The sequence below is a fragment of the Kogia breviceps genome, chromosome 15 (assembly GCF_026419965.1).
Source record: "Kogia breviceps isolate mKogBre1 chromosome 15, mKogBre1 haplotype 1, whole genome shotgun sequence".
NCBI lineage: Eukaryota > Metazoa > Chordata > Mammalia > Artiodactyla > Physeteridae > Kogia > Kogia breviceps.
This window is the reverse complement of record NC_081324.1, coordinates 72,309,281-72,325,369: the sequence shown is the minus strand read 5'-3', so window position 1 is coordinate 72,325,369 and position 16,089 is coordinate 72,309,281. Positions and strand designations below refer to the sequence as shown.

Sequence of the window (16,089 nt, the reverse complement as noted above, 5' to 3'; positions counted from 1 at the left end):
CGCTCCCGACCCGCGGCTCTTTCCGTCTCTCCCGCCCGCAGCTCCCGCAGTGTCTGTGCATCCACCTCCAGCGGCTGAGCTGGTCCAGCCACGGCACACCCCTGAAGCGGCACGAGCACGTGCAGTTCAACGAGTTCCTGATGATGGACATCTACAAGTATCACCTCCTCGGACACAAACCTGGTCACCGCAGCCCCAAGCTGCACGAGAAGGCAGGGCCTGCGTTGGAGCTGCAGGATGGGCTGGCAGCCCCCAAGTCAGGTGCCTGCCCGAGGGGCCAACGCAGCCGGAATGTGCGGCACAGAGAGGGATCTTCTGGGTTCCTTGTGCCACAAGGGCCAGGCTCACCTGACGGCTGCTTAAATTCTTGAGAACAGCAGGATTGGGGGTGGGAGAGGAAAGGTTTTGTAAAAGAGGTTTAAATGATATAGTCATGAGATGTCTAGTTTTTAAAAACTCTCTGACACATGAAAAACTATAGGCAGGAAAGCAAAAGGTTGCTTTCTGGGCTTCCCTGGTGGCGCAGTGGTTGCGAGTCTGCCTGCCGATGCAGGGGATGCAGGTTCGTGCCCCGGTCTGGGAAGATCCCACATGCCGCGGAGCGGCTGGGCCCGTGAGCCGCGGCCGCTGAGCCTGCGCGTCCGGAGCCTGTGCTCCTCAACGGGAGAGGCCACAACAGTGAGAGGCCCACGTACCGCAAAAAAAAGTTCCTTTCTGGTCTTCTGACTAAACAATTGGCTCAACTCATTCCAGTGAATTTCTTCTCTTTTCTTCTCCCCAGTACAGTCACCTCGTTTAGACAGGAACTGTGGGGAGGCAAAGTCCTGGCTGAAGATCCCTGAACATCTTGTTTGGGTTGATACTTCTTTACTGAATTGCTTTCTCTCTGATCTCCTCCCCCTTTTTTCTTTTTAACATCTTTATCGGAGTATAATTGCTTTACAATGGTGTGTTAGTTTCTGCTTTATAACAAAGTGAATCAGTTATACATATACACATGTTCCCATATCTCTTCCCTCTTGCGTCTCCCTCCCTCCCACCCTCCCTATCCAACCCCTCTAGGTGGTCACAAAGCACCGAGCTGATCTCCCTGTGCCATGCAGCTGCTTCCCACTAGCTGTCTGTTCTACGTTTGGTAGTGTAGATAAGTCCATGCCACTCTCTCACTGTGTCACAGCTTACCCTTCCCCCTCCCCACATCCTCAAGTCCATTCTCTAGTAGGTCTGCATCTCCATTCCCGTCTTACCCCTAGGTTCTTCATGACGTGTTTTGTTTTTTTTTTTCTCCATTCCCATCTTACCCCTAGGTTCTTCATGACGTGTTTTTTTTTTTTTTTTCTTTTCTTAGCTTCCATATATATGTGTTAGCATACGGTATTTGTTTTTCTCTTTCTGACTTACTTCACTCTGTATGACAGACTCCAGGTCCATCCACCTCACTACAAATAACTCAATTTTGTTTCTTTTTATGGCTGAGTAATATTCTATTGTATATATGTGCCACATCTTCTTTATCCATTTATCTGTTGATGGACACTTAGGTTGCTTCCATGTCCTGGCTATTGTAAATAGAGCTGCAATGAACATTTTGGTACATGACTCTTTTTGAACTATGGTTTTCTCAGGGCATATGCCCAGTAGTGGGATTGCTGGGTTGTATGGTAGTTCTATTTTTAGTTTTTTAAGGAACCTCCATACTGTTCTCCATAGTGGCTGTATCAATTTACATTCCCACCAGCAGTGCAAGGGGGTTCCCTTTTCTCCACACCCTCTCCAGCATTTATTGTTTATAGATTTTTTGATGATGGCCATTCTGACCAGTGTGAGATGATATCTCATTGTAGTTTTTTTTTTTTTTTGGTGATACGCGGGCCTCTCACCGTGTCCCCTGCATCGGCAGGCGGATTCTCAACCACTGCGCCACCAGGGAAGCCCTCATTGTACTTTTGATTTGCATTTCTCTAATGATTAATGATGTTGAGCATTCTTTCATGTGTTTGTTGGCAATCTGTATATCTTCTTTGGAGAAATGTTTATTTAGGTCTTCTGCCCATTTTTGGATTGGGTTGTTTGTTTTTTTGATATTGAGCTGCATGAGTTGCTTGTAAATTTTGGAGATTAATTCTTTGTCAGTTGCTTCATTTGCAAATATTTTCTCCCATTCTGAGGGTTGTCTTTTCGTCTTGTTTATGGTTTCCTTTGCTGTGCAAAAGCTTTTAAGCTTCATTAGGTCCCATTTGTTTGTTTTTGTTTTTATTTCCATTTCTCTAGGAGGTGGGTCAAAAAGGATCTTGCTGTGATTTATGTCATAGAGTGTTCTGCGTATGTTTTCCTCTAAGAGTTTGATAGTGTCTGGCCTTACATTTAGGTCTTTAATTCATTTTGAGCTTATTTTTGTGTATGGTGTGAGGGAGTGTTCTAATCTCATACTTTTACATGTACCTGTCCAGTTTTCCCAACACCACCTAGTGAAGAGGCTGCATTTTCTCCACTGTATATTCTTGCCTCCTTTATCAAAGATAAAGTGACCATATGTGCGTGGGTTTATCTCTGGGCTTTCTGTCCTGTTCCATTGATCTATATTTCTGTTTTTGTGCCAGTACCATACTATCTTGATTAGTGTAGCTTTGTAGTATAGTCTGAAGTCAGGGAGCCTGATTCCTCCAGCTCCATTTTTCGTTCTCAAGATTGCTTTGGCTATTCGAGGTCTTTTGTGTTTCCATACAAATTGTGAAATTTTTTGTTCTAGTTCTGTGAAAAATGCCAGTGGTAGTTTGATAGGGATTGCATTGAATCTGTAGATTGCTTAGGGTAGTAGAGTCATTTTCACAATGTTGATTCTTCCAATCCAAGAACATGGTATATCTCTCCATCTATTTGTATCATCTTTAATTTCTTTCATCAGTGTCTTATAATTTTCTGCATACAGGTCTTTTGTCTCCTTAGGTAGGTTTATTCCTAGATATTTTATTCTTTTTGTTGCAGTGGTAAATGGGAGTGTTTTCTTAATTTTACTTTCAGATTTTTCATGATTAATGTATAAGAATGCCAGAGATTTCTGTGCATTAATTTTGTATCCTGCTACTTTACCAAATTCATTGATTAGCTCTAGTAGTTTTCTGGTACATCTTTAGGATTCTGTATGTATAGTATCATGTCATCTGCAAACAGTGACAGCTTTACTTCTTCTTTTCCGATTTGGTTTCCTTTTATTTCTTTTTCTTCTCTGATTGCTGTGGCTAGAACTTCCAAAAGTATGTTGAATAAGAGTGTTGAGAGTGGGCAACCTTGTCTTGTTCCTGATCTTAGTGGAAATGGTTTCAGTTTTTCACCATTGAGGACGATGTTGGCTGTGGGTTTGTCATATATGGCCTTTATTATGTTGAGGAAATTTCCCTCTATGCCTACTTTCTGCAGGGTTTTTATTATAAATGGGTGTTGAATTTTGTCAAAAGCTTTCTCTGCATCTATTGAGATGATCATATGGTTTTTCTCCTTCAATTTGTTAATATGGTATATCGCGTTGATTGATTTGCATATATTGAAGAATCCTTGCATTCCTGGAATAAACCCCACTTGATCATGGTGTATGATCCTTTTAATGTGCTGTTGGATTCTGTTTGCTAGTATTTTGTTGAGGACTTTTGCACCTATGTTCATCAGTGATATTGGCCTGTAGTTTTCTTTCTTTGCGACATCTTTGTCTGGTTTTGGTATCAGGGTGATGGTGGCCTCGTAGAATGAGTTTGGGAGTGTTCCTCTCTCTGCTGTCTTTTGGAAGAGTTTGAGAAGGATAGGTGTTAGCTCTTCTCTAAATGTTTGATAGAATTTGCCTGTGAAGCCATCTGGTCCTGGGCTTTTGTTTGTTGGAAGATTTTTAATCACAGTTTCAATTTCAGTGCTTGTGATTGGTCTGTTCATATTTTCTATTTCTTCCTGATTCAGTCTTGGCAGGTTGTGCACTTCTAAGAATTTGTCCATTTCTCCAGGTTTTCCATTTTATTGGCATAGAGTTGCTTGTAATAATCTCTCATGATCTTTTGTATTTCTGCAGTGTCAGTTGTTACTTCTCCTTTTTCATTTCTAATTCTATTGATTTGAGTCTCCTCACATTTTTTCTTGATGAGTCTGGCTATTGGTTTATCAATTTTGTTTATCTTCTCAAAGAACCAGCTTTTAGTTTTATTGATCTTTGCTATTGTTTCCTTCATTTATTTTTCATTTATTTCTGATCTGATCTTTATCATTTCTTTCCTTCTGCTAACTTTGGGGTTTTTTTGTTTTTCTTTCTCTAATTGCTTTAGGTGCAAGTTTAGGTTGTTTATTCGAGATGTTTCCTGTTTCTTAAGGTAGGATTGTATTGCTATAAACTTCCCTCTTAGAACTACGTTTGCTGCATCCCATAGGTTTTGGGTTGTCGTGTCTCCATTGTCATTTGTTTCTAGGTATTTTAAAATTTTCTCTTTGATTTCTTCAGTGGTCACTTAATTATTAAGTAGTGTATTGTTTAGCCTCCATACGTTTGTATTTTTTTACAGATCTTTTCCTGTAATTGATATCTAGTCTCATAGCATTGTGGTAGGAAAGGATACTTGATACAGTTTCAATCTTCTTAAATTTACCAGGGCTTGATTTGTGACCCAAGATATGATCTATCCTGGAGAATGTTCCATGAGCACTTGAGAAAAATGTGTATTCTGTTGTTTTTGGATGGAATGTCCTATAAATATCAATTAACTCCATCTTGTTTAATGTATCATTTAAAGCTTGTGTTTCCTTATTTATTTTCATTTTGGATGATCTGTTCATTGGTGAAAGTGGGGTGTTAAAGTCCCCTACTATGAATGTGTTACTGTCGATTTCCCCTTTTATGGCTGTTAGTATTTGCCTTATGTATTGAGGTGCTCCTATGTTGGGTGCATAAATATTTACAATTGTTATATCTTCTTCTCGGATCGACCCCTTGATCATTATGTAGTGTCCTTCTTTGTCTCTTGTAATAGTCTTTATTTTAAAGTCTATTTTGTCTGATATGAGAATTGCTACTCCAGCTTTCTTTTGATTTCCTTTTGCATGGAATATCTTTTTCCATCCCCTCACTTTCAGTCTGTTTGTGTCTCTAGGTCTGAAGTGGGTCTCTTGTTCATCCTCCCTTGAAGCTAATTATTGAATCGGGTCCCAGTGAAGCCAGGTAGCTATCATCACTCTGTCTCACTGAAGAGAAAACTGAGGCTCCCAGAGGCTGATTGGTCTGGGGCAAACAGCAGACGGGGGATCTGGTACTGGAACGAAGTGTCGGGACAGTTTTTTTGTTTTGTTTTGTTTTTGGCTGTGTTGGGTCTTCGTTTCTGTGCGAGGGCTTTCTCTAGTTGCCGCGAGCGGGGGCCACTGTTCATCGCGGTGCGCGGGCCTCTCACTGTTGCGGCCTCTCTTGTTGCGGAGCACAGGCTCAGTAGCTGTGGCTCATGGGCCTAGTTGCTCTGTGGCATGTGGGATCTTCTCACACCAGGGCTCGAACCCATGTCCCCTGAATTGGCAGATGGATTCTCAACCACTGCGCCACCAGGGAAGCCCCGTTGGGACAGTTTTGTAAAGGTGCTGTATGTAATTTGTTCAGTTCTTTGTAAATGAGGAAAACTCACCGACTTTCAAGGCTCCAAGCCTGAACTCGCCACCCGTGTGCCAGGACTGTCTTCCCTGCACCCCAGACTTTCCCCACTTAACATCCCTTACTACCATTATTCTTTCTTACATCCATTTGTGTGGCCTGGCAGGACATCATTCACAGGGAGACTGAGCTTTGTCCTTTCTCAGCAGATCAGTAGTTTAACACTGGGAGCGGCTGGGGTGGGCAGAGGGCCCAGTTTTAAATCAAGGACTCTTTTCCCTGGCTTCCTCTTCTCCCTGGGAGGGGTGCAGGTCTTCAGCAAACAGGGCTGGGAATCTCAAAGATTCACAAAGCTGTCAAAGTGAGCAGGAGGCTAGGAGCTGGGTACAGTTTTTCCTATTTGGGATTAAAACAGGCAGAGACAAAAAGGAAGTTTTATGAATCAGCATAGTACAAAATCAAGTATCTGCTTTTCCTTTGTAGCCTTATTGGGGAGTTAAATTTCAAGCTAATCCAAACCATGTTTTGTTGACCCAAAGCTGCTGCTTACTTTCATTGCCTGCGTCCTTTTTCTCTTGCAGTTCGGAATCCCCCGGGGGGCCCCAAAACACAGATTTTCATGAATGGCACCTGCTCCCCGTCTTTCTTGCCCACGCTGCCCACCCCGATGCCCTTCCCCCTCCCAGCTGTTCCTGACTACAGGTGAGCCACTTTTTAGACGCATATGCCTCATTCATGGATGGCTTTAAAAATAAGAATTATAAAGTCCATAAAATGTAAATGTTACGTGTATGTGTGTATACAGGTACATATGTATGAAAGTATGTACATAGACTATAAAGAAAGAAATTTAAAAAATTTTTGGGACACCACCTAAAGATAGATCACCAGTTAAATCTTTGTCTTCCACTCTGTAAAGTTATGTGTGTGTATAAATGTGTGTGTGTGCGCGCGCGCATATACTACACAACATACATACACTCACAGAATGGACAGTTTACCAGGCCAGTAAACACAGGTCTCTATTTCAGTGGCTGCATAGTATTCAGTTGTATAGCTGTACCATTGTGTCAGTCCCCTATTGTTGAACATCTAGGATGTTTGACTCTTTGCTTTTGCCTCTAAACCTTCCTTGTTTTATTTGTAAACCACTGGCATTTGTTCCTACCGTTCAGCTCCTCCACGTACCTCTTCCAGCTGGTGGCAGTTGTTGTCCACCACGGAGACATGCACTCGGGACACTTCGTGACCTACCGACGGTCCCCGCCTTCGGCCAAGAACCCTCTCTCCACCAGCAACCAGTGGCTGTGGATTTCTGATGACACCGTCCGCAAGGCCAGCCTGCAGGAGGTGCTGTCCTCCAGCGCCTACCTGCTGTTTTACGAGCGTGTTCTTTCCAAGATGCAGCACCAGAGTCAGGAGTGCAAGTCTGAAGAATGACTCTGCCCTGGCCCCGAAGCTAGAGCTGATGGCTCCGTCCAAGCTGTATGTCTGTGTGCGTGTGTGTGTGCTGTGGTGTGTACGTGCAAGCAGCCCCACTAGAGTCCTGCAGCCTTCTGGTGTGTTCTAAGAGCAGGCTCCACACAGGAGCTGGTGGCCCCGATTCAAATGAGGTCAGGCTCCCCGCACAGCTCTGCCCGTGCGCACCAGGGCGGCGGTGCCGGGCTAGGAAAACAGTCATTGTGTCTAGAGCATGTCTTGTCACTCACCTGATCCAGGTAATTAAGAGAAACCAGACTCCAGAAGCCACCTTTTTTAGATTCTGATACATTAGGTGTTCTCAGAGGGGAGTTAACTTTGTCTGATCCTCCAAGTTTCAGCACAGATCTTTTATTTTTAATAAGCAGTCCCTTAAAAATGGTTGAATTAGTGAAATTATTAAAGGCAACAACTTCGAAGAAAAAGTGCCTTTCACTCTCAATTGCTTTTGTAGCATGTCCCTTCCGGAAAATACACCTCATCTGGGAATCATACAAACAATTTTTGAAAAGCTCTGTACCTTCCAAACTTACCGAATGGAGAGCAGCAGAACAGTTAAAAGACGCCTGACGCACACCCACCTTCCGTTTTTATATGTCTTTTTCTAGCCTTTCGATTCTTTATATGTAGTAAAATATAAGCTCATTTGCCAAATCTGCCCCTCGGGGAAATTCTTTCTCTACTCTGTCAGTTACAAGTGACCAGCTTTCTCTTTGCTGTTGTCTTTTGTATCCTGGACTCCAAGATGTGATTATCGCATATTATAAAACTGTGTGAACAGCCAGAACTCGGTGGCCTGTGTGCCACACCTACGAGTCCTCCGCTCTGTAGAAAACCCTTTCTCACACAAGGACCCCACGGTGGACAGCTATTCTCATCTACTTATTTATTGCCCATGAAGAGCTCCTGAGTTTACAGGTGGAGCCGGGGGCTGTGTGAGAAAGACAATCCTGGCCTCCATTTGAGAGCTGGATTCTGAAAGAAGGGCACCAACTTTGGGGCTCCTGCCTCTCTGGACCTCAGTTTCCTCATCTGTAAAGTGATGAGTTAGATTCCATGACCATCCAAGTCCAGCCTTCCCACAAAAAAGAAGTTTAAAAAAACTTTTTGAACATAAAATTATGGCTGACATCTAGTACTGTCATTCTGTTCTAGGTCCATATTCTAAATGTATTCGTTTCCAGTAGCCTCATACAAAAGGCCTCTCTTGGGCATCCTCCCCTCTCTTCAGATAAGTCTAATGAAGGCAGCCCAGGGCCGAAGGAATTTTCATGACACAGGGGTATCTATGCTTTAGCTAGGCTCTTTTATTTAAAACAAAAAACAAATGCAGACTGACTCCAGGCTGAGGGCTGTGCTTCCCCTGGTGGGGACCAGCTGGCAGACACTTCCAGACAAGGCCTTGGTGTCAGCTGAAAGCGCTAGAGGCCCAGGTGATCCTGAGGACTCGGAACTCTCGCTATTGACAGAACGGACTGTGAAGTTCTCCAGGCCACGCACCTCAGGGACAAAGCAGCCGCACAAAGCTTCTGGTCTGTTCACGGCAGACGTCCCTTACAGACCCCGGCTTTGACGGCGAAAGGCACGTCCCCGTGGTACCCGCGTCTGGGGGAAACAAATGCTCAATCACGTGACCTTAACCTGCCTGGCAAAGTTGTAGCTCTGAGCAGCTGCTGCTCTGCCGCTGCTTACGCTTTGCAATCTGCCATTAGAGAGAGACGCCGGGCATGAACGGGGCTCATCCTTTTAGCGTTCAGTTGTAAGCAGATCTTTGGTCGGAGGGATTGAGCCACGGTTGTAAATGTGAATGATCTCCGTGCAAAGTCTCTTCCCCTGATTTAAAGGCGACTTTCTCATTTTTTGTAAATCGTTAGGCATTAAGTAGCAGCCAAATACTCTTACTTCTAGCTTTAAGTTATTTACAAAGTCGCTTCTTTTTGCAAAAACCTAAGTTAAACTCATAGTTTATGCCGTAATAACTGCTGATTTATGTTTTTGCTGAAGGTACCTTTTGTATCTGCTGTGTATTATAGCAATAAAAGAATCGTTTTGTTAGGAAAAACATCAACTGGTATTCTTTCATAATTCACCAACTCGATACAAACGTCCTCTTCCTGAGTTCAGCACTGTATGTAAGAAGCCCTGCGCTTGGGTTAAACCTTTTCCATGTTCCCTCTTGGTAAAGGAAATGCCAGCTCCCTCTTGGAGTAGAGAAGGAAGGAGCTAACAGAAGTACTAGCTGTTAAAAACGTTTTTACTTCGTAATAGGCAGGATTTTCCGAAATGTCAGGTTGACCCGGGGAGCCAGAATCTTCTTTCGGACGGGGAGACTGTGGTACCAGTGAGTGTTGGTTGGGTGGTTCATCATAAGTAAGCTTCCATGGGCCAGCTGGAGCCTGACCACCCCCAGCCTCCGGGAGGGGTGCTTCCCCCGGGAATCCTTATGCCGGAAGAAGAAGTCTCTGCAAGCCCCAAAGGAGACAGAGGCGATGGGGCTCCCAGGAGCCAGTTCTCTCTCATCATCTCTGTGCTCACCAATGTGGTCATGGCCGTCTTTGTACCTGCAGTGAGAAAACGAGCAGAGTTCACAGAACAGCCCTCCGTGGAAACACGCCCACACCCAGAGCCCTCGTTTGCCTGCAGGGAAGCAGTGCCACAAGCACAGGTTTCTGCTGGGGCTGGAGGGCTGTATCTAGTCCACAGATGAGGCAAGCCTTTCACTTTCTTATCAGCCCTCTTTGATCACACGCTTTAAAACCAATAGGGAATTCCCTGGCCGTTCAATGGTTAGGACTCTGCGCTTCCACTGCAGGGGGCCCAGGTTTGATCCCTGCTCAGGAAACTAAGATCCCACAAGCCACGTTGCACGGCCAGGAAAAAACAAAAAGAGCACACCAATAGAGGCCAAACACGAGTCTTAAGAGTTCTGCAGGGTTCATATGTGTAAACCTTCATCGCTTAAGATGGTTGCTCCCCACACTTAGCATAAAACCCGCATTCCTCGCCCAGTCTGGCCCCTGCCGGCCTCTGAGCTCACCCCTCTTTCCCTCATTCACTGCTTTCCAGCAGTGCCAGCGGGATTTCTGCTCGAGACACCCAGGCTCCCTGTGCTCTCCCTCCAGGTGCCTGTGTGGCTCCCACTCTCTCTCGGTTTAGTTATCAGCTCGAACGTCACCCCTCCGTGAACCCTCCCCCCTAACCATCTTCCCTTAAACCCAGAGTTCTCAACCGCGGTGACTCTGCCCCCCAGGGGGCACTAGGCGACGTCTGGAGACATTCTGGTTGCTCTGACCAAAGGGACCCCTGAAAAAAATGCACAGTCTAAAAGCTGAGAATTATGTTTCATCCCGCGGACAAAACTGAGGACTGAAGCCCAGGGGGCAGCCTCTCAGCCAGCTCTGGGGGACTGCTCCGAAGAGGTAAAGGGGGGAGACGACAAAACCCGGTCGTTGGAACATCAAAAGCTTACTGATAATTAAAAGAAAACCAGACATCTCGAGCTAATGAATTTGGTGCTTTTCTGTGTATGGGACAGTCTGGGCTCACTGAAATCACTCCTTTGAGATGCACCTCAGCTCTCTGGGGCCAGTATCCTGTTCTTTCCCATCCTGAGTCCCCTCAGGGGGCACCACTGGGGGTGGCTGCAGGGGCTGAGGGCTTGGCAATGGGTATGTCTCCATCCTGAGCTCCCTCAGGGCTACAGTGGCTTGATGGCCCAGCATCCTTTGTTGGATGATATGGCAGGCAACATCTTTCATTCACAGGATGGTACTGGCATCTGGTGCGTGGAGGCTAGGGATGCCGCCCAATGTCCTGCAATGCACAGGTCAGCCCCAGAAAGAGGATTATCTGGCCCAAAGCATCAAGAGTGCTGCTGTTGAGAAACCCGGACTCTCTCCTCCCAGCCGTTCTTAGATCAGCCTGTTTAATTTTCTACGAGACCCTTATCAACGTCTGAAGTTATGTTGTTCACCTGTTCTAGTTTGCGGCCTCTCACTCCCGCCATGGTGAGCGCTCCATAAAGACTAATTGCTTGTGCTCCACTACTACTCCCCTCACTACACTGAAGAATTATTTGTTGTACAAATGAGTAAAGTACGGTGGAATCCTAGATTTATGAAATTCAGTCCACTGTCCTAAAAAGTAAAAGGTAAAAACAGTAAGGGTGTCACCTGTTCACAAGCACGAAGTTGAAGGTCTGTCCAGTCACTGCAGAAATGCGATCCCGGATGCGCTCTAGGACGGGGACCCAGGGCTTTGGAGACAGAGTAAGGCCTGAAAAGGTGTAGGTCAGCCCAGCGTCACCGTACGTCGCCTGCTTCCTTGGGACATTGTGCCACTTCCCAAACACCTGGACCCTGGCCAGCGCACCTGTGCAGGGGAAACATGGCAGAGCCTCAGACAATCCACACTCACTCCCTGAGTATTGAGAAAAGGAAGTAAAACGGGAATAACATCTAATACCCCGACCGGGGACCCCCTCCTCAAAAATCATTGTGGCTCGCCCAAAACGTTCACGTGAGGACAGTGATTCTTGTCCGACACTTGGTCCAAGTTTTTTATAAAAACACCCTAACTTAACTGCTCACTAGAACCGTGATACAGAGGCTGAAATTGGAGCAAAATGAAGTTAGGTTACACGCTAGCACGGTGATTTTGCCAACCGTGGGGACAAAGGGCGTGGGCATCGATGGAAGATGGTGCTAACGCCGCTCAGGATGGAGGCTGGGTCTCCTGTGGGCATTTCTACGTCTCCCCGTCCCCGTGCTCTGCCACCTTGCAGCGGTTCTGTGTGTGTGTGGTCCCCGGCTCAGCATCATCTGTAGCACCCAGAAACTCTAGACACTAGACTGCAGGGGCAGGGCTAGCAATGGTGTTCTCACAAGCAACAAAGTCCTCCAGGTGATGCTGAGAACCTCGTGCATAGGAATTACCTGGTAATTTACCATCTCTCCACTCTCGGCAGACAGGAGATCCCTGTTATGAAGTCTGTATCCCAAGCACCCAGCAAGTTGCTTGGCCCAGAGGTTCCCGGAATATGTGTTGAGTCAATTAAACTCATCCGTAATTAATGGCTCCTGGGTTCAGATTTCCCTAAACATGGACCACTAGTTTTATCCAACAAGCCTTCCACACACACCCCCACCCGTCCCCTGCTTACCTGTGAAATATTCCACTTCTTTCTCCAACTCTTGGAAAATCTCATCTGCTTCGGCTTTGCCAAACAGGACTGTGTAATCGCAGTCCAGGCCCTCGGCTCCAATGTGCCTCCAGCTGAGGCCTGCCGAGTGGACTCCATTCCCCAGGGCTGCTCTCCTGGGCTTTTTCCTGCTGGTCTCCTCGTCTTTTGCCGACCCTGCTGGGCCTCCTCCGGTCTGCCCTTGCTCCCTCTTTCCCATAAGGCCCCTGACAGCCCCCTTCACCAGGAATCTGTCCATCTAGTCTCCACAAAGCAAACACCTGGTAGCCAGTGGACAGGCCAAGAGAGCGAGAGATTGCCCAGGCTCTGTCCCAAATGCCAAAATCCACTCTGCAAAGTGGTCTTACAGTGGCATTCCTCCAGTTTTTAAGTTTCCATTTTAAAGTTTAACACTATGTCCTATAAAGGAAGTAAGAGGAGGTTAAAGCTGGAAGGATCCCTCCCACACCCGGGTAGGTATTAGAATCAGCTGCCTAGCTTGCAAAACCCACGTGTGCCTGCCCTCCACCCGCAAACGTCCTAGAATTTTTAAAGAAACACCCACCCCCCGGAATTCGCACGCCAATGGCAAACTTGGAAGCTTGCAACCCAAACCCTCACTTTACATATGCGGAAACTGACACAGTGAGAGGAGGAGAGGTTTGCTCAAAGTCACCCAGAAAAGCATGTCTCTCTCTCCCTTCCACCCTGCAAAGGACAAGCTGGGGAGTGGGGGGTAGATAACTGGCCGGCCTCCCACGCAAGTATTAAAACACGTAAGTATTGCGATCCTTACACGGGCATGATTCTGAATCGAAATGTAACAAAGGTTAAACGTGGTCATACACCAGCACGACGAATTCTGATAGAAAATAAGAATTGTAACACGTGCGGCGGGTGGGCGGTGCCGAGGGTTCTCCTTAAAATCTCAGCTCCCGCGAAGCTCCGCTAGTCCCAGACACTCTAGAAAGGTCCCGCGGGAAAGAGGAAACACTTACCCCCTCTACAGAACTGCTTCCGGGTAGATTTCAGCCGCGAACTGGAGAAAATCCAGGCAAATCTGCAAAACAAAGCGGTGGGCGGCCTCCGGGCGCCACCTGTTGGCCCTCCGGGCGCGTTGCAAGCTGTTGTTCGGTATCCTCTCTCCCGGGGGATTAATTTCCTTTCCTGACAAGGAGTTGGGCCAACCAGCATATAGTCGCAGATAGGAGCACGAATTCTGCAATCAGACCCCGTAACTTCCATTTCTGTCTCCTCAACTGTAGCTGTGTGGCTCCTACAGGTCACTTAACCCCTCTGGGCTTGAACTGCCTTCTCTAAACAGTGGGGACTACAAAACCTATGCCATGAGAACACCATGAGGAGTAAATGAGAGGATGTGTGAGAAGGGCTTCTGTGCTTCAAACAAATGTCAGCTTTCATTATCACCGATTTTTATTTACTCTCTCTCTTGGCCAATGGAATGAAAAAAGGTTGGGGGCCTTGTTTTGAACCTTCTTAGCGTCCAGCTCTGCAACTTTTGACAGTTGTGTGACCACACCACAATCAAGATCTAGAATTCCATCATCCCATAAAATTCCCCCAAGTCTCCTAGTTATCAACTTGCCCCCTTACCCAGCCCCTGGCAACCACTGATGTGTTTTCTGTCCCTAGAGTTTTACCTTTTCCAGAATTTCTTGTGAATGAAATGATACAATATATAGGCTGTGTCTGGCTTCTTTCACTTAGCCTAATGCTTTTAGGATGTATCCGTGTTGTTCGTATCAGTTTATTCCTTTTTATTGCTCAGTAAGCTGCCCTTGTACTCATGCCCTACAATTTGTCCACCCACTTGCCGCTTGAGGGGCATTTGGGTTGTTTCCAGTTTGGGGAAAATACAAATAAGATCACTATATCTATTCATGTACAAGCTCTCCTGTGAATATAGATTCCAATTTCACTTGGGTAAATACGTAGGAGTGGGATCGCAGGGGCACATGGTAAGAGTATGTGTCACTTTATACAAAGCTGCCAAACTTTTTCAAAGTGGCTTTTATTTTCTTATTTTAAAAATAATTTTAAATTATGAGCATCTTTTCTTCTTACACATCAAGCTTCTTGTCCTAGGTGCTGGAACATAACAGTAACAAGGGTCAAATCCCTGCCCTCACCCAGGTTACATGTTGGAGATGGAGACAGAAATAAACAAGGAGAGAATAAATAAGATTATTTTATTTTGGCCACACCACAAGGCATCAAACTCGTGTGCCCTGCAGTGGAAGCGCAGAATCTTAACCACTGGACCTCCAGGAAAGTCCCAATAAGATCATCTTCGATAGTACAGAAGCTATAAAGAGAGTGACCTGCTAGAAAGTGGGGCAGGAGGAGAAGGCCCTTCAGAGGCAGGGTCTCGAGCTGAGACCTCAAGTTTTCCAGGCAGGGGGACAGTGTGTGCAAGGTGTAAGACCACACAAGGGACAGCTGGGTATGCCTGGTGACCGTGCTGAGAACCAGGCTCATCATGTCGCAGCAGCTGGGCTTCTGTGAGAGGGCGAAGCAGCCTTGCCAACTGGTACGAAGCAGGGATTTTTTTTTAAACCATTTTTAAAAGTTGAAGTATAGTTAATTTACAATGTTGTGTTAGTTTCAGGTGTACTGCAAAGTGATTCAGTTATATATACATATATTCAATATATATACATATATTCTTTTTTCAGATTATTTTCCATCATAGGTTCCATTGAATATAGTTCCCTGTGCTATACAGTAGATCCTTGTTGTTTATCTCTTTCATATATAGTACTGTGTATATGTTAATCCCAAACTCCTAATTTATCTCTGCCCCACCCCCTCTGGTAACCGTAATAATCTCTAGGTCCATCCATGTTGCTGCAAATGGCATCATTTCGTTCTTTGTTATGGCTAATATTCCATTGTGTGTATATACCACATCTTCTTTATCCATTTATCTGTCAGTGGACGTTTACGTTGCTTCCATGTCTTGGCTATTGTAAATAGTGCTGCTGTGAACATTGGGGTGCATATACCTTTTCGAATTAGAGTTTTTTCCCTATATATACCCAGGAGTGGGATTGTTGGATCATATGATAACTCTATTTTTAGTTTGTTTAGGGAACCTCCATACTGGTCTCCATAGTGGCTGCACCAATTTACATTCCCACCAACACTGTAGGAGGGGTCCTTTTTCTCCACACCATCTCCAGCATTTACTACTTGTAGATGGCCTTTCTGACTGGTGTGAGGTGATACCTCACTGTAGTTTTAATTTGCATTTCTCTAATAATTACAGATGTTGAGCATCTTTTCCTGTGCCTGTTGACCATCTGTTATGTATGCAGAAGCTAGGATTTTATTCCAAACATGTTTGGAAACTATAGGATTTTAACCTGGGGATTATTATGGTGTAATTTACATTTCAAAAAGATGATTAGGTAGGAAAAGAGAAGACCCGCTGGGATTGTAGTTAGTAGACAAGAGACTGAGAGCAGCATTTGAATTGGGGCTTTATTATGGAGATAGACCCTCGAGGACCTGTCCATAGTTTGGATGTGGGGAGGGAGGGAGAGAAGAATCCCAGGTGTATGGGGATGTCTTTCAGAGGATGGCTAGTTTGGAGTTTAACCTTTATGACCTCTGTTAAAGTCTCCCCTAAACCTTACAGGTTAGGTCTCTAGGCCTTAGTTTGTCGTCAGTAAAACAGGTTGTGAAAATTGGACAACTACAAGGAAAACAATGACTATTTTAAAGCTAATTTCACTCCCACAAAACCTCTACGGGGCGGGTACTTTTAAATTCTTTCACCGGCTGAGAGGTGGAGGGACTT

At 45.5% G+C, this 16,089-nt stretch overlaps 2 protein-coding genes across 11 annotated transcripts in view; one reads left to right on the top strand and one right to left on the bottom strand.

Moving 5' to 3' along the window:
* USP30 (ubiquitin specific peptidase 30) overlaps positions 1 to 7,512 on the top strand; it is a 30,307-nt gene extending 22,795 nt beyond the window's left edge. For all 9 annotated transcript variants that reach the window (XM_059040303.2, XM_067015182.1, XM_067015181.1 and 6 more), the window contains 3 exons: positions 42 to 261; positions 6,190 to 6,310; positions 6,784 to 7,512. In XM_059040303.2, coding sequence (XP_058896286.1) covers positions 42 to 261; positions 6,190 to 6,310; positions 6,784 to 7,048 — 606 coding nt within the window. In that variant the 3' untranslated portion in view covers positions 7,049 to 7,512. The remainder of the gene's footprint in view (positions 1 to 41; positions 262 to 6,189; positions 6,311 to 6,783) is intronic.
* An 862-nt stretch (positions 7,513 to 8,374) lies between these two features.
* Positions 8,375 to 13,244, bottom strand: ALKBH2 (alkB homolog 2, alpha-ketoglutarate dependent dioxygenase). Of its 2 annotated transcripts, XM_059040323.2 has the most exons (4): positions 13,063 to 13,244; positions 12,249 to 12,686; positions 11,260 to 11,458; positions 8,375 to 9,648 (listed from the first exon to the last, which is right to left on the bottom strand). In XM_059040323.2, exons 2-4 carry the CDS (start codon positions 12,523 to 12,525, stop codon positions 9,342 to 9,344), a joined length of 783 nt encoding a protein of 260 aa, XP_058896306.1. In that variant the 5' UTR covers positions 12,526 to 12,686; positions 13,063 to 13,244; the 3' UTR covers positions 8,375 to 9,341. The 2 variants fall into 2 exon arrangements, with proteins under 2 accessions (XP_058896306.1, XP_066871284.1); XM_067015183.1 differs by lacking the exons at positions 11,260 to 11,458; positions 13,063 to 13,244 and having other exon boundaries at positions 9,359 to 9,648; positions 12,249 to 12,617.
* Between the last annotated feature and the right edge of the window lie 2,845 nt (positions 13,245 to 16,089).